Source organism: Stegostoma tigrinum, chromosome 8 (assembly GCF_030684315.1).
Source record: "Stegostoma tigrinum isolate sSteTig4 chromosome 8, sSteTig4.hap1, whole genome shotgun sequence".
NCBI classification, from domain to species: domain Eukaryota; kingdom Metazoa; phylum Chordata; class Chondrichthyes; order Orectolobiformes; family Stegostomatidae; genus Stegostoma; species Stegostoma tigrinum.
In genome coordinates, this window is record NC_081361.1 from 82,386,728 (window position 1) to 82,405,754 (window position 19,027).

The 19,027-nt window shown below is 39.4% G+C and overlaps 1 protein-coding gene across 5 annotated transcripts in view; it reads left to right on the forward strand.

The window, feature by feature from the left end:
• dpyda.1 (dihydropyrimidine dehydrogenase a, tandem duplicate 1) overlaps positions 1-19,027 on the forward strand; it is an 837,290-nt gene that overhangs the window by 632,401 nt on the left and 185,862 nt on the right. For all 5 annotated transcript variants that reach the window (XM_059648043.1, XM_059648046.1, XM_059648045.1 and 2 more), the window contains 2 exons: positions 12,009-12,077; positions 17,088-17,171. In XM_059648043.1, coding sequence (XP_059504026.1) covers positions 12,009-12,077; positions 17,088-17,171 — 153 coding nt within the window. The remainder of the gene's footprint in view (positions 1-12,008; positions 12,078-17,087; positions 17,172-19,027) is intronic.

The window sequence follows — 19,027 nt, forward strand, 5'->3', positions numbered from 1 at the left end:
TGTACAAAGCATGTGATACTGTAGGAAGATAATGGGGATCAGATTTGACAGGTCAGCGATCCAGCTGATAGATAATGTATCTGTTAAAATTCTTTGAAAAGAGACATGCTAGGGTGTTATTTACCAAAAAGAGGGGACACTGTGGACGATCAATGGAAGTTAGCCAGTAATTGGGCAATGAGAAAACACATGCATGATTTTTCACTTACATTCCATTTTGTTTGAAACCTTTTATTGTTTTGAAGTTGATACACATTTGAAAATAAATCACTGTAAAGAAGACTATACAGAAGTTTATCCTTCACTCCTCTAATGGCTGAGCAGCACCTATCTCTTGCTGAACCTAGTTCTTTTGCATCCTCTTCCACCAGCAATTAGCTCCCAACTGATTTCTGCACCAACTGAGAAGAGCTGCAGACATGAAACTGCCAGTTTAAGCCCCAATGTCACCATATCCAACCACGCAACTGCTTAGACAATTGTTTCCTGCACCAGCAGTAATCTGTACCTATCGGCATTAGGAACATATGGAGCTTAGCATTCGTGTGTCTGGAATAAATGTTCTAATTAAAAGCATAATGAGCTCAATTTTTGGTTGATTGAAAACAAAAAAATATAAATCTATCCTGCATACTCTGTTATAAATATAGTTCATTGATGTTTAAAGTCATCTGCAGTATGTTATTTCTGCAGGCCTTGGGGTAGAGTGTTCTTGAAAAGTTGCTATCAGATGCAGTAACCCAACTAAGGTTACATGGAGGCTTGAGTTTCCCAAGGTAGGAAGGGGTGGTGAGTGTTACATGCCTGCCCTGAATAAGCGTCTGTATCACACCAACTGATGCTCAGCAAAGCTGCTCTGCAATAACATACCACGGGTGGCCTTAAACAAGTGAGTACCAGATATCATGAGCCCTCCCTTCACCACCCATTCACCCTGCCTGCCACACTCCCTCACCCCACCCCATCCTGGCTTCCACTGGAAGGAAGCCTTCCCCTTATATGGCATTCCCAGCAGCACCAGACCCTGGTAGTGGGTATTGATGGGGCTACAGGCAAAGCACTGGAGGAAAAGTAGTGGTGAGAATCTCTACAGTGTGGAAAGGGGGCATTTTGCCCATCAAGTCTGTGCTAACCCTCTGAAGGGGCATCCCAACCAGACTCGGTCCGCATCCCTCCCCCATCCTCATAATCCCGCTTTTTACCATGGCCAATCCACCTAGCCTACTCATCCCTAGACTGTGGGAGGAACTGAAGCTCCCAGCAGAATGCCTTGCAGATATAGGGAGAACACGCAAACTCCACACAGCCTCTCCGAGACTGGAATCAAACCTGGTTCCCTGGCACTGTAAGGCAGCAGTGCTAACCACTGAGCCACCGTGCTGTTTATTTGGTTCTCAGATTAAGATAAATTCCAGGCTTTAGGGTGGGAAAGGACTGGGTTCCTAGGGCTGGGAAGTGGGGAGTGGGTTTTGAAACCAAGACAGGGAGAAATAAAGAGGGAGTTAATATCTTGGGATATGTCCTCCACACACATAGGACAATTTCCTTCCCCATCCCACTCTAAAAACTGCACCTCTCCCTTACCACAGTTTCCACAGTTATTTAGAAAAAAAAAATTAGGGTCTTACTTACCCCACACCAACAGCTAAATGGTGTGGACTTTGTACTATTTGGATCAACTGGCTTATTCACAAACTCAATTGCCACTGAATTTTTTGTTTTAGTTCTTGGAGCAGGTTGCCAATTTGAGTGTCAGGGAGGCAGCGAGTTGGCTTACCATGAGGCTTTACATGGTTCACTCCCATTCCTCATCCCACTCTGGAGGTTCATCCACTGGCAGGAGCCATAAAGTCCAGCCTCAAAGCTCATTTAGATATTCTCAAATTTTAGCTGATAAGTTTCCTGTGAAGCATGTTTAAACATTTTATGATGTAAAATAGTTGATGCTGTTTTATTTGCACTCCAGGAAATGTTACAAACAATCAAAGGTTTAACTTCGTGTTTCTCAAAGATTTTTTGCACTTTTAATCATCAGGGTGAGTTGAGAGGGTTGAGAAATGTCTGTTGTTGTTCCAAAGTTATTCCGCATATGCAGTTACTAATTCTTGGGCCAGCTTTCAATAAAATTTCTTGGATAATTTATATTGCATTATAAATGTATCTTCAATTGTTACATATACTAAACATAAATTGAAGCTTGTTTAAATTAAATCTCCTCTACAAAATCTCTAAACATTTAAAGTCTGTGAGGTAGGCCCTTATCGCGATAATTTTATATTTAGTCATGCAGAAATGCAGGCAACTTCAAAATTGTGATTAAGGCTTTTTAGCCACCAATTATGGTACGATTTTTCACATTGAATTAGTCAATATGATTTCTTTCATTGAAGCAGTGAGGTGAGGGAATTTTAAATTGTTCAAGATTCCAAAGCCGTGGGTATTCGCTGTGTCGGGTTACAAATGAAGCCATGAAATGGTTTTCCATTCCTCAGCCATGACAGAAACTCCAGGTTCCCAGAGCATGTGTAATTCAAAAACAATTGAGTTGTTCAAGTAACTTTTGTTTCATTCATGGACAAATATCTAGCTGCTCATATGCACAATACTCAAAACATAAGCTTGTAATAGAAAACCATAAATAATATTTCTGATTTTAAAGCACAGATTTCTTCATGAGCTGGGCTCTGGACCTGTCTGCTTGAAAGGAAAACAAAATCAACTTCACTCCTCACTTTGGCCCAGAGGATGCATTCTTAGCAGCAGCTGTACCCTGCAAATATGTGTATATTTCTCCCCCCACAAGACACTTATGTTCTTTCCAACCCCCCCATCATCTATACTGATGGTACTGCTTTAGTAATGTTATAACTAAGGCACTGCCAAACTGTATTTAACAGTAAACCTAACTGGAATTTTGACTTTTGTTTCTTGCTGTGAAACATCATGCTTGGCCACTCGCTTAATTGTTTTCCCCTGACTTACGTATAGTTTTCAGCATAATTCAGTTTCACCACAGGAGTCACTTTATCAGTATGTTTCTATCTGTCAAAATTCAGAACATGTATTTTTACCCATGAGTCAATTAAACAATATTTCATTAAATTGCTAATCACAGCAAGAATATTATATATGTCTTTTTCAATGTACCTCTGAAATTTCCTGTCATGCTTAGTGAGTATGAATTTATAGAATTATTCCTGTTGAATAAAAGTTGATATTGCATTATAAATGTATTTTCCATTGTTACATATACTAAACATAAATTGAAGCTTGTTTAAATTAAATCTCCTCTACAAAATCTCTAAACATTTAAAGTCTGTGAACATGGACATCATTAACTACATGACTTAGTTTCTCAATAGTTCAAGTTGATCATGCTTGCCTGAAATTATATGCCATAATGTTTTATAATGATTTGGAAACTAAGCCAGACAATGACGATTATTTACACCTTTGACATTTATCCTTGCAAATTTATTTGCAGCAGCAGCTGAGTTACCTTCTCACACCGATTAACATCTGAAGTTCCAAAGGCTTATCTTCATTTTACCAAAATTTATCTAAGCAAGAATACAAGCTTTGTTCGATGACTTTTTCCCATTCACATTGTTGTAATTTTTATAGTTACTACTTGCTACAATTCATTGCATTCCTTCCATCTGATCTGTGTTATCTTTGGAGCTGCACACAAAAGGGTTTGAACCTTTATTTAAATGCAAGCTAGACAAAATTGAAGGTCAAAGATTAACGTTTCTAAAAATTATTCATATGAAGGAAAATCTTATATAATAGGAAGGCTTATAGGTCAAAGCTGTCAACATTCCTGCATTGATTGTCCTTATCATTTCAGAGAATCTACTTATTACATTGGCAAAGAAAAAAATAAATTTATGGGCTAAAGCTACATTGTCCTCAATGTTTAATGTGCCCATATCCACCTAGTTTGACAATTTCTACAGAAGTGCATTCCCAAGGCGACGTAATGGTTCTGGTGTCAGTGGATGGCATCAGTTACTTCATGCTTCTGTTAATAAATTGATAACAAGATAATTCCTATGCTTTTCAGAGACCCGTCAGGATTTAGAACTATTCACTCTCTCATTAATAGTATTTCCCATTCTTGGAATAGGTGGATGCAGGGCATTGTATTGTGACCCATAGTTTTCAATTTAACAGAATGACAAAACTTTAATTGACATTGTGGCAAAGTGGAATAAAATGGTGCAATGGCACCACCTTAAAGTAATTTAGAAATGTTCTTAATGAATATTTCTGTATGACAGCGCATTGAATGACATTTTTAAAATCATTTTATTATATTTTAATGAAAAGAATTGTAAGATATATTTTCCTTGAAATTTTATGAAGGAAAATCTTCAACTTTTGGTACTTTAATTGGAGCTACAGCCTTTAATCTGCATATGCTGTTTACATATGGAGGGTTCTACAAAAAGACAATCCCAAATCCAGCGTGACTCGTAATCTTTCTGCTTTATTCTGGCAATTTTTACAACAAATCTGGAAGACAATAATATTGACAAAAATGTATTGATGTGCGCAGTTCAGTTTTTATAATGCAAAGTTTTCACACTGATAGTTTAGAAAAGGCGAGTCACTTGGAAGTTAATGAAATCAGAAGAAAAATATTGCATTTCTCCATTTTTCATTTTCACTTTAGCTCCCACACCATACTTCAAGATCAGACCCAAGCTTTTTCTTTAATTTCTCCAACTATTATTAAACAAGAAGTGAGTCCGACTGAGTCAGTCTGCGAGATCCACATCACAGGTGGGATCTGGTCAAAGTGACAGGGCCCCGACAGCCAAGTAGAAAATTTCATGAATGTTCCAAAGCAAGTTTGCCAAATCAGACATTGGCAAACCCACCAGCAAGCCTGTACCTGGAATTAAGGCCCTGAGCTTCCAACCAGAGAGAGTAGTCCGTCAGAGGTTGGCAGCTCTTGAACGCAGCAATGCCATGGACGAGGGCATGGCTGTTTTTCAAACAGCACTCTGGGAATTCCAAAGAGACAGAGTGATTTTCTGGGGGCAGCTGACAGTCTCAGGTTTGGGCTAATGAGGAGAGGTGTCAGCCGGGTTAAAGGTAATGTCCTGAAGTGCAGTCTCTCAATGACTGCTTTCGGTTGGTGGTGAACGCCCTCTCCTTCCCACCCCAGGAGGTGACACATGGACAGCATGGTTTTAGCTGCCTGAAACACAGTATAGTGACAGGCCCACCAGAGGCTGGGTGAATACCGGCTGCTGCAGGATGGGGCCCTTAAATGGTCCTTGAATAACCACTTAAGGACCTTGATTTGCAATGGATTGGGAAGGTCTACCATGAGTCTTCCATCCAGACCTTGATTGCAGAGAAGGCTATGCTGTTTGGATTTACTCCTGACCCATGTAATTAAATACCCTCCTTGTCTCACGCTTAACACCTCCAGGAATGGGAAACTGCCCTCCAAAGTATTTGAAATGTTCTTTACCGAAGTGAACGAAAATTTCATATTCAATGAAGTAGTGTACTACCCCTTCATTCAGGAAACATGCATTGGCTATATCTAAACAAAGCTATTTATGTGAAGATTTTGTTGCTGGTCCACATAGGCTGTAAACCTGAACACTCCTGCTCTTCATGGAGAGGTGTCAAACTTATGTGGTAAACAAGTGTGCATTTCTGGTGTTGAAGCACTTATGGAGCTATCCTTCTTGTACTATTAATGTGATGTAGCATAGATTCAGAAACTTTACAAATATGGACATATCATTTGTAGTAGTCATGCCCTTTTATAAGCCGATTATGTTAAGAAATGTCAGGAAACAATGACGTCTTCCTTCCCTACCTCCTCATCACCCGCAACTCCCACAAACTATGCAACGACATTAATTAGCCCCTTAAGCACCTCCAAGTTTAATTGCTCCTCATTGTTGGCAGGCTTTTTAAAGGCTCTCCAACCCTATATTTTCCCATCTCTCTGACATCTGTGAGTTATTTCTTAAAAACAATTTCTCTTCATGTGTTAGTTTCATTTTATGAGTAAAGTATAACATTATAATATAAATGAGGGTTCATTCTTACATTAGCCCAGATTAATGCTCTGAGGCCAAAGTTCAAATCCCACTTTGGAAGATGATGAAGTTTGATTTCAATTGAGAAAACAATTCAAAGCTGGTCTCAGTAATGATTGACGATGAACTATCATCAAATGTTGTCAAAGCCCACTGAGATAATTAATTTCCATTTGACTTGAGATCCACAATAATATGGTTGGCTTTTAACCGTCTTCAGAAAATGCCCAGCGAGCTGTTCACTAGTCACCCATCTGCCTATTTCCCCATATTTGTTTCTAATAACTTGATGGTTGAGACTCAAACGAGGAGAATAATGTTTGCCAAGTCATTCCTCCAAAAGTGAAGTTTGGATTGGTTTAATATAATAAAATGGAGAATAAAAAGAAAAAAATCCCCAAAAGTTTATAGTTTATTATGCCATCAGAAATAGATCCGTTGAAACATTCAAAAGTGCAACTGATGAGAGCAATTTTACACATGCCCTGCAATGCACCCTACAGATAATGCACTGAAGAAAACACTATACTTTCTTCCTAGCTCAATATTTGTTCTCTCTTGAGCTTTGTCCCGCATTTTTCACAGTGAGTCCTTAGTGTTTTACAATTTTCTTTTGGCTTGTCTTTCAATCTGGATAATTGATACGTTACTTCCACTTCTAGGGTTCTTAAAACTTCAGATCCTTATGAAATTTCTTTGCAACAATATACCAGCTGCTCGTGCGACTTATTGGTGTTTATATTTTCTGCATGGAAATATCCTTTGACACTTAAACACTATAATTTCAGTGGCAAATTGGAAAACTTCACTTGGTACAGTATGACAATTTCTACCCACCTTTGCCACCTCCACAGTGTCTGAAGAATTAATTTTCCAACTCAAATGAATCACTTCCAGTAGTTAATGCTGTAGAATCTGCTTAAACACTGATGATAGATTAGTGTTTTCACATTTAATAATTGCTAGAAATTCGTTGAAAATACTGCAGCTTAGCTCGCTTCTCCTTCCTGCTGAATTTTCTTGATAACATGATCACTTCCATTACCAAAATTATTACTGAACTCACAATAACTAATTACATTGAGGAAAATAGCCAGTGGATACCCACTTTATAAATTTTCAAAAGCACAGATTTTTAACTAGCAATGTTTCTGTGGAATTCTTCGATTTTACTCTAGGGCCAAAGTGAAAGATTGCATTAAAACTGAAGTCAGACCCCAAAGTACAATTTGGTGGCCTATATCAGGTACAACATTCAGTTTCCTGATCCATGGAGGTTGTTAATATGATGCATGAAATCGAATAGGTTAATATCAGCCTCCTTGGCTGAAATCATAGTTCCCTTAGCACGAATCCATCAGCCTTGCTATGCCTGTTTGAACAAGGATTAGATCCCTTGAGACTGTAGTTATGCACCTGCTTTATTACTTTTGTCATCGCGTTCTTTAAAAAGAAATGTCCCATTCAGTGTGCATCGGATGCAGGGAGATATCCGTTATTGCAACTCAGAACTTGCAGGAAATTATATGTGAGTGACACACACCATTTACTTCCATATCAAGAGAATTTCCCGAGTCCTTCTGGACCGCTCTGCTACCCTCGCAGAGACAGTGAGAGATTAATCATCATAGCTCTCCACAAAATCAACAGACATCGCAAAATTGCTGCTTTGATCAGTGCTGCCACTTAGAATGAACCGGAACAGTACTGTTGACCTGGCATTGACATGATTTATGTCGAACAAAAATAACTACAAGATATTGTATGTAACTTCAGCAAGTCAAACAGGCATGGGATAAGGGAAGGGTTAAACAAAGTTCATGGCAATGCATTTAACAGAATAATCACAACATTGTCAGTACAAGTCATGAAGGCCAATTATACTTTCTGCAAAAGTAATCAACTTTAGCTTTTCAGTCACATTTCTTTACAACTGGAAAATAAAGTGATACAGGACATTCCTCCCTCCCTCCTGAGCAGAATGGTTTCCAAATACTTGTTTTTTTTAATTAATACATTAATATTAACTGTAGAACAAAATAATTGTTGGTGTAAGATACACAGTCACATGCCTGTATTTTCATGCCTGAAGCAGGAGTGTTGGGAAAATCCCCGACTTTGCAAACCCGACTCAGAGGGAAGTGCCATAGATGTTCTCCATTCAGGGTGGATGAGGGCAAGTGATTCTGATAGCTGGGCACCTTGCTCCATAAATTGTGCAGCAATAGCCACACAGCCACACTGGTATATAGTTAAACTATGTGAATGGACGGCCTGTGTTGCTCTGGAATTGTAAAATAAAGAACAGAACAAAAGAAAGCCCTTCTGCTATCATATTCACATTCCCACCACCCCTCCCATTCTCCTTGTCCCATCCATGCCATCTCATGCAATACCAACCAGTGGTCCTGTCCTCACAGTATGGTCCTTCATACCAGCCTATGCCTTGTACCTGTCATATGGCCCTTATCAGCTTTTTGCAAACATATGACCCAGTACCCATGCAATAACATCTCAATCGTCCTAATTCTTATTTATATGTAGTTTGCTACTTTCCCAGGCAGTGGACAAAAACTAGGCAGCAACAATTTCTGACATCAATGTCAACTTGCTGGCTCTTGCCTGGGTGCCCCTTCGCCAACATTCCCTTATAGCTCAGGGCACAGATGTTGGTGTCAGCAAAGTCCGAGCCTCACTACATTATTTGGGCACATTTGGCACTCACTTTTAATGCAGTTCAACACTTCAACAGTGAACTTAGAAGCCCACTCATGCCTTACATTGAAACGTTTCTGCAAGGCTGCTGTGCAAGCAGGGTCGGACATCGACCACAAATATCAGAACAAGATTCCTTAATGTTTGCTCAATTTGTGCCAATTTGGATGTTCACAATGCCTCTGCCTTGCCTTGTAGCACAGGCGGATAGGCAAGCAGCTTCTTGTGTTTGGCAGTGATGAAACGTCAAATGGCACTATTAGCAGTTGGGAAAGGTGGTGAGATACCCTGGGTGAGTGAGTAGGAAGTGCAGAGGGCAGGAAGAGTTAGTTTTTGTAGCAGCTGGGATGGGCAAAATCCATTGAAAATGCCTTGAGCCATGGGGAGAATGGTAGACCTTTAGCCTTGATGGGACATGAGTACCAAAAGTTATAGTGCGGGTGTAGCAGCATAAAGAAGATGGTGGCTCTTATCTTTACAGAGGTCAGAAGGCCATCTTGGCATTCTCATTACATTAGGGCGGACAGTGGACACTGCACTAACCCGGATGGCTACTTCAGACCTGGGGCTGGTAGCATTTGATAGTGCATAAATAGTGTTAAAATATGGTGTCTATGGTATGAACACCAGAATTTCCTACCACTGGGTCTCAAGCCCTTACCTGAATGCATCTCCATGATTTTCAACAGCACGTGCCCTTACTTGACCTGGAGACGGGATCTCCTTCCAAATACAGGTAAAGTTGCCATTAGTTCAAGAGGACCATAAGGCTGCTTTCTCACTAGAGAAAGACAATTGGTGGTGGGTTTAACCTAAGGGTCACCATACCTGAGGTGAGGGGTGAGATTGAGATAGTGGGACCTTCATGGTGACCCCAGCCAGTGTGAGTACTGAACAACTGTTATTGGTGTCGCTCTCCATCACAAACCAGCTGTCCAGCCAATTGTGTTCTATCAAAATAATGATATTGTTGAAGCTGCTTGATTAACCAGCATCTTTCCAGCTTGAAAGAAGCAGAGGGCTGAAATAGGAAGTGACTAAGTGAGCCTGATTGACTGAGTGGCCTCATTGGTATGTTCTACAATTCCTAATTCCGGAAGGAAGCCCAAATAATCCAGGAAATTGCAGTGTGACATCTGTGGTGGGGAAGCTCTTGGAGAAGATACTGAGGGACAGGATATGCACATTTGGAAGAAAATGGACTAGTTAGTGATTGGCAGTATGGATTTGTATGGGCAAGGTCCCGTGTCGTACTTCTCTTTTGTTCTTTTATAATTAGAACTATTTGGATCATTGTTGGTGCCATTTTTGCTTCTTCTGACCCTAAGGAAGGAAATCAAGCCCTTGTATCCAGTTCTAATTTAAGATTTAGATTTGCAATTTGAAAAGAGGTCAGAAGTCACCAATATTCTTCACTGTAGTCAGAAGAATGCTGAGCACTCACTTGGCAGATTTAGCAGGTTAGCCTCAAGGGCAGTAATCATTTTCAAAATCACTAAGGTTAGCGATTTGGAGGGTGACTTATACTGCAATGTGGATAATAAAAGTTACCCACACCCACAGAACAGAGCAAAAGGAATGGAAAATAACTTTTAGGGTGGGGGAAATAATTAACTCACAGTGCATAGGGAAACTGACAGAATGAACAAGTGAGTCACATTACTAAAACTGAATGATCTACCGGCAAAATCAAATCTAATTGTTTTGTTTAGAATGTTGAAGTCAGTCACAACACAGCGTGCATACAAAGAGTGAATTGGCAATTACAATTATATTCAATGTCCATTTTGGGACTGAGCAAATAATGGTAGACGCCAATTGTAGATGACGCATAGAACTCTTGCCTCAATCACAGTTCCATGTCCATTGAATTATTGAACCAATGAATGATGACGGCATTGAAGGAGCCCATTCAGTCTATTGTGGCAGTGGATGGAGACAGGTTCAAACTTTGTTCAAGGGAGTAGTGCAGAGCTCTGAAACAAAAACAGAAAATGCTGTAGAAACTCAGCAGGTCTGGCAGCATCAGTAGAGAGAGAAACAGAGTTAATATTTTCAGTTCAGTGACCCTTTGTCTGAACAGAACTCTACATCCGTCCTAATAGGTGACTGGAGATGTAGATAGATTGGGTGTCCATGGTAAAAAAGAAATGGTTATGGTAAGAAAACTGGACAGTGTTGAAGTTACACTTAGTGGATCAGAAGAATCACAGGTGTATGTTGGTAAAATTTGGATATGGGGAGAAAAATGTGGAGATGACAGCGGAAGAAATTAGTTCAGTGGGGTAGGACGATGCTGAGAAAATGAATTAGCCAAGAGACTCTTGTTCACGGATTTTGCAAAGGAAGTAGAAGTAGGCTGTTCAGAGTTGAGACAATCAGTTATATATTAAAACAATATTGTTCTGTGACTCTATCAAGACCAGAGTGCATAAGTTGAAGGTGAAGAATAAGTGGCGTAGGGAGGATCTTAGAAAAAAGTTTTCACCCGGAGAGTGATAGATATATGCTGTTTGCTGACTGACAGGATAGTGGAAGCAAGTACTCTTGCAACATTTAAGAAGCATCTGGATGAATACTGTAAGTTCCAGGGCATAGTAGGCTACGGATCAAGTGCAAAAGTGGGACTATTGCAGTTTGGTGTTTGTTGGTTGGCATAGACATGGTGGGATGAAGGGCCTATTTCTATGTTGTGTGACACTATAACACCCTGAAAAGGAAGTTTACTATTTATTACAGTGTGGAGCTGGAGGAACACTGCAGACCAGGCAGCATCAGAGATGCAGGAAAGCCAACGTTTTGAGTCAGGACCCTTCTTCAGAAATGTCCATTGTGTTATCTCGGACTCCAGCATCGGCAGTTCTTACTACTCCTTTACTACTTATTTATTAGTCAAAAACTATCAAGATAATATTTTGTATATGAGATAATGGGAACTGCAGATGCTGGAGAATTCCAAGATAATAAAATGTGAGGCTGGATGAACACAGCAGGCCAAGCAGCATCTCAGGAGCACAAAAGCTGACGTTTCGGGCCTAGAACCTTCATCAGAGAGCTTTCTCTGATGACCCTTCTCTGATGAAGGGTCTAGGCCCGAAACATCAGCTTTTGTGCTCCTGAGATGCTGCTTGGCCTGCTGTGTTCATCCAGCCTCACATTTTATTATCTTAATATTTTGTATATGCTGCTTTAATGATTATATCATCAAATTTCTTGTTTTAGGCTGTTATTGCCAGTCTCATGTGCACTTACAACAAGAATGATTGGACAGAACTTTCAAAAATGGTAGAGGTAGGTCTTTGGGTTTCTATTTCACTATTTGCTATTCCACTGGAGACTCACTTAACATTTTACTAAGCTTCATATTGTATGTTTTTGGATAGAATGTACTAATTATGTAAATGCTGTGATATTTCAGATTTAGTTGGTACTGATTCACTAAATTAAGATGAACTTTTTGTGAAGGAACTGTGTATGATTAACAGGTGGAAAGAAGAGTCACAAAATAAGGGTGAATGGACATGATAAATTCCAGTCATGGAAAAATCCTTGAAAAGTATGTAGTCCAGGTGCTGTTCCTTGTTACATTTCACTGAGTGCCTGGCTCGGCTACGTCAGAGGTTAAAAGAGTTAACCACGTTTACACTGTTCTCACATATCAGCCAGACTAAGTAAGGTCTGTAGATTTCATTCTTCCAAAGAAAACTAAAAAACTGAAACTAGTTAGTGTTTTTTAAAAACAACCATTCAACAGTTTTAAATTATGCCAGATTTTTGTTCCCATTATTTTATATTTGGATTTATATTTTCCAACTTCTTAATATTATGGACTTGCAAATCTTAAGCGTCATTATTTTGAGAATGTGCCATTTTTTAAACAGACGCATCTAATGTAAATACGATCCAACCAAATTTGGCGATGATTGTTGTGATGTGATCATCTGTTCCAACATGATTTAGGAACTATATTTTTCATATGCGGGTTTATGTTTTATGTGTATAATCAGAATGCCATTCAACTCAAAACTGCACTATGCTGCCAAGTGTCTGAAGTATCAAACCACCAGCCTCCTGGACAGCTGCAAGAAATACAGTTAATAAACCTCCAGCACTTGAGGATAAAAGTGTATGATGAAAACTAACATCTGGGAACTACAAGATATATCAAACGGTTAAGTTGTTACGTTCCGTTATACTTCAAACGAAATAGCCGAGCACTTAAGATGCCAGGGCATTGTAGACATTGGACCAATTGTAGGTAAATAGGATTAGTGTAGTTGACATTTGTTGGTCAGTGTAGCCATGGTGGGCCAAAGGGCCTGTTTTTATGCTGCATGACTCTATTACTCTATGACTCAATGAAACATAGATTGAAGGACATACCAAGATGAATGACCAGGCTGGGAAGGACTAAGGGCTTTTCTGAGGATATGGTCAATGCAAGTAATAATGAAGAAATCTTGTGGCAAATTGAGGGCCAAAGATTAGATAGGATTGTGAAAGCTTCATTCTGTGGGACTTGAAGTAGAGCAAATTTTAGTGAAGGATGGTGAAACAATTGAGGTTGGAATGAGAATGCGAATGATGAGGGATCCAAGGAAGTAACCTGTGATTTGATTTTGATTTGATTTGATTTGATTTACTGTTGTCACCTATACTTAATTACAGAGAAAAGTTTTGATTGAGACATTGGAAATAATGGGGTTATGTGAGATCACAGGATTGAGAGCTATGGATATAGGCAGGAATGGTTAGACAGAGGAAGAGTTTAGGGTATGGCAGCCATTGGTTTTCCCTTTTAATGGAGGTAGAATTAAAATAAATGAATTTCATTGTTGTCATATGATGTACATCTGATCACAACTGCGGGAGATAGTAAGCAATTATTCCCATGTTGTGTCTCTTGTTACCGAGACACAAATCCTAAGATTAACAAGTAAAGCTTCTAAAATACAGCCATCCTCAGCATTGAACCTACCCACTTCTGTTATAACAAATGCAGGATCTTCAAAAACTCAGACTATCTAGCTCATGTTAGAGCTAATAACTGCAAATACCCTTAATAATGATTCTCAAAATTGCTGGCTATTTTCCTGTGAATCTTGCAGACTGTAGTACAAAGTCACAGCTTTAAGAGAGCTTACTAATGGGAAAGTAAATTAAACATTTTTAGGAATTGGTTTTGTGATCTTGAGCTCTCGATCCATTTTAATTGATGATGAAATCTATCGCAAAATTTTGGCTTAGCCTGGACTTCACTATCAAACTGCTGACTGATGAATGACTTTATCATTGCTGTTTGTTGCTTTGCTTTGAGGTGTGATTTTTCACATCTCTAATGCATATCAGTTTGAGGAAAAAAAAAATGTATATATGCAGCCAGACTTATATATATACACAGGTACACAGAGGTATAATATTCATATAATTCTATGTTCAGATGTGTTCCAAATTTATTTCAATTAGTTTAGACAGTTTAGAGACAAAGACCTAGAAATTCTTCGCACTGAATCCATTGATCCACATAAGAACTGACAGCAAAGTATCCAATATGGTCAGTAGCATGCACCATGTTCATTCTGAACCAAAGAATATTGCTCAGTAGATTGGTTTGGGCTTGGGTGTCAAAACAGCAAGATAAAAAAGGACCATTAGGGCACATGGTCATGAATAATCAGCTCACTGATGACCGAGGCTGAATTTTAGCTGAATGAAAACATCAGGACTGTTATGAGAGTCCCAATGCAAACAGTATCCAAGTTCCATTGGCCCACACTATCTTCCCAGGGGTTGCTGTTTGACAAGGTGCCTTAGGAAGTCCTATCCAATTAGATGGGAACATCAAACAGAATGCCCAATGTTGTAGGCAGCCAGAAACCCCAACAGGAGAGATGGATGTTGCCAAAGTACACAGGAAACTGTAAGGGCACATCAAGGTGGGGTGCCTTCCGAAAAATTCTAAAACATAGATGGGAATGCATTGGGAGTTGTCCCACCTTGGCTCTATCCTATTTAAATGGGCTCCCTGTCTCTAACCCTATTTCCATGGGGATAACCCTAACCCTACTCTAAGCTTTGATCCAAAAAAATCAAGAACCAATTGCCTGAGAAGATGTTTAAGTTGTCGACAGCCTTACTCGATAACTTTACAGATTGGTTTTTCATTCTAAGGTATGTTCGGTATTGTTCTTTTCTTTGGCCTATTACACTCCCCATTGAACAAGGGCTGAGGGAAGACCTTGACCATGTCATTATGGATGTGATGGCTTAGAGCTTTACTGACTATTAGCACCTTAAATATCTCACTAATGCACAGATTGGATTGCTAGATCCAATTCAGTCCTGTCTCACTTGATATGATAATATCAAACTCACAATGGAGCATTTTCTTACTGTGAAGAAATTAATTATCTTCACAAGGACATGCAGTGGCCAACCTTATAAGTGTTTCAATGATGATCTTCCTGTGACTTTGGTTTGATTAGACAGAGTTTGTCACGTCACATCATCAAATTGGTTCCCTAAATATTTGTTCCCAAACCCAGCCTCTCTATTTCCTTTCCTTTTTGGGATTTTGGTTGCAGTGCACTTACAGACACTGCTGATACCTCTTCAATATCAAAACTGCAGCTGCAAACAGCATCAGAAAGCCGTACAAGAAAGAAAATACCATGGTTTCCTGACAATGTTCCTTAATTCTTAACAAGAAAAATCCTTGGCCTCTGTTACGAAGAGAGATTACACTCCCCACCCCACTGTTATAACTACACCAAAACAACTAGAGAAGCTGACTTCACTTCATAATCTTTTATGGAAAATCTGAGAAGTGGTATAACCTGCCTCTCACCCACCCCCAATCTGTTTTAAAGGAAAGACTAAATGAAATGGGGTCTTAACAGTCACTCCATAATCGACAAGTAACAGTTTATTTCATCTAATCCTAGCAGTGGACAAGTTAACAGAACTACTAACAAACCAAACAATGCCCCCTTAACTGCTGACTATTCCTAAATAAAGCAAAATTCCAATGGTATGCTGTTCCAATAAAGATAACCGCCACTTATATAAATCAAAATAATAACAAAAATTAAACCTTAATCTCTCAAAATTACAGCCAGGATGCATCTTCTAAAATGCTCAGCACCATCTCTGCCGATCCTCAGTCATGAATGCTCCCTCCATCAAATTATTGTGTCAGAAACATTAACTATAGGTGATGGTTATCTGAGAGCTTACAGAATTCCATGGGAGCCAATGATTCTTTCTTTTATAGCAGAGAGCTGTTTTCTTGGCAGATAACAATTGACTCTCACACCAATTTTCAAATGCCGTCTTCTTTTATACCCTTGATGGCCTATTAATTTCCTACAATGGGATTGGTCCTAGGATGTTAAAGCCATCAGATTTAATTTTAATCGGTTTTTAATCTGTAAGTGCCTGTTTTAAATTAATTGGTTGATATTCAAAGTGGTTGCCTTGCTAACAAGATAAGACTGTTGTCTGTATTTCCAACCATTAGTCTTGTGATATAATCTTTCAACTTCAGGAGCTGTCTGTGCACCTACACATTTTTAAAAAAATCTCCAAGACTAGAAAAAGACACATCATGTTTTAAAGGGACCACAAACTATTTCCCCTTATCATTTTACAAACATCAAATTCTAATGCCCTGCCTTCCAATCCATAAATACTCTATCCAAATCTCAACACCTCTGCTTGACTCTATCCCACAGTAAACAGTTGACTTCAGAGATATTTTGAGAGCAACATCAGAAAGACAAACCAAATATCAGTACATTAAACATTTTTTTCTGTGGCAACATTTAAACTAAATTAAATCATTGGCCATAAAAAAAGAAAAAAATTCTACTGCATGTGAGAGTGATTATTAAATCATGTTCGGATCATTGTACTTGAATTCATATTTGATATGACTCAACAATATTTTCCTTAACTGATTCACAATTGATTTTTAAAGTTCATACCATTACAGGTAAGCGGATTTTCTTAGAGAGATGACAATGCATTTAGATGCCAATGAGTTACATGCTGTTTGACTGAATACTGCTTTGAGAGAGAAAAATGAGTAGTCCAACTTACAAAATCTTGAAATAGAATATAAAATTGACACTTTATTCAAAGTTCCCATCAAATCTTGAAGTATGAGACCAGCTGCTACAGCATTCAATCTATAGGAAAGATCTAATTACTTCCAAGATCTGTTGATGTAAGTCGATCTGTTCAGGAAATCAATTTGTATTTATAGTGTTGCAGCTCACTCAAGTTCTTCATCATTTGTAGGATGCTGGTGCCGATGCCTTGGAATTAAACCTGTCTTGCCCACATGGCATGGGAGAAAGAGGAATGGGCCTCGCCTGTGGACAGGTATGTCAACTTTGATCAATTTTGCGTTCAATCAAAACACTGCAGTTTTGTTATGCCCGCTACTAGTTTTAAAAAAATGAATTGCTACTCAACTGCACTGTGTCTTCAAAGTCAGTATAAATAGCCCTATCCTGTCAATTAGGATCATTTTGAGGTCTTTCAAATGTTTTTTTCAAACTAAACAATTTATTCATTTGCAGTAAGGCCAGATATAGCATTCCTTGGCTTTTTTTTTAGATATTTTGTAGTTGGTTGATGCCACTTAAATAAAACAGACATGAATTATACACATAGTATAGAGCTGGGTGAACACAGCAGGCCCAGCAGCATCAGAGGAGCAGGAAAGCTGACGTTTCAGGCCGAGACCCTTCTTCACAAATGAATTTCTGAAGAAGAGTCTCCACCCGAAACGTCAGCTTTTGTGCTCCTGAGATGCTGCTTGGCCTGCTGTGTTCATCCAGCTTCACACTTTATTATCTCTACCCGAAACGTCAGCTTTCCTGCTCCTCTGATGCTGTTTGGCCTGCTGTGTTCATCCAGCTCTATACCTTATTATCTCAGATTCTCCAGCATCTGCAGTTCCTACTATCTCTGTATGAACTATATACGTGTATTGTTTTTAGCAAAAGGTTTACAATAAGTTAAGGTTGAAGAACGTTTAATATTTAGTTTTATCATGTGCTGCTCTTAGAGCTTTTCTTTTTGACTGCCCTATAAATTCAATATAAAATACAGTGAAAGGTGTGTCCCATCGCTGTGCATAAGCACCATTCACATTAACTTAGAATAAAGTCGTAAAAGAAAGACAACTTAAAGAGAGTCCAAACTTTCCTTCTCCCCTGCTATGGCATGCCACCGCCAGAGTCCTGTTCCAGGCTTCCGGGCCCACACCGTGCAACAGAAATGCCCCTCATGCCCCTCCATTGCTCTGGGACTCGGCCTCTCCACCGCCGCCTCGGATTGCTTGCTCCTGCGCTCACCATTGGCCGCGACAGTTTGCCTTCTCCCGGATGCTACCGCTCGCGCTCTCTGCCCGCGCGATGCCCCAGGGCTACTTGTCCGCGTGCTGCTCCTGGGCTCGCAATCCACGCGCTACTTCACGGCTCGAAGCTCGCAGTGCACTGGGGCTAAAGGGATCACTGCGCTGGACTTGCTGTCAGCTCTAATACTAAGGGGAGAGAAGAAGAAGAAATAGGGAAAAAAGAAAAACAAAGAGGATAAAAATGGAAAAGGAGGAAAGAGAACAGACAGATCAGAGGAGGTCCAACAGGAGTCTCCTACTCTGCGTTTTATTCCTTCGTTTAAATTTAATAGCAATTATCATCATTAAAATTGAATAGCAATTGTTTTGCCTTGTCTGTTTTGAGCGTTATTTCAGTGTATTTCAGTGAATGGTAACAGTCAGCAGCAATCCATTCCTTGTATCATTTGATAGCAAACACCGTGAATGACCTCCACTAATCATATCTAATGCCATCACCTTTTTGACCGATAATCCCACTGTATATTTATCAGCTTCCTTCAGCATCATTCTGAGTTCTCTTACAGTGTAATGTTGAATCTTGGCATTTCAACTTCTTCCCTGCTCTTCAAATGTCACTGAAAAAGAAATGACAAATAGCTACCTTTAAAGGTTTAAATCTTAGTCTTTCATCTGTTTTGTCCTTACAATTTCTGCCTGAAGTAAGCTCTCGTACTTCCATTGCTGAAGAGACTTGTCAGTTGATTTTGTCTGCAAGAGGTGCTTTCTCAGCTAACGTGCAGCAGTCTGTTGCTAGCAGCATTCCATTTTGGTCCTACTGTCCTTGTTAATGTAACTGGGTGTGCCCTTGGAGCAGTAAAATGGAGCTAAATCC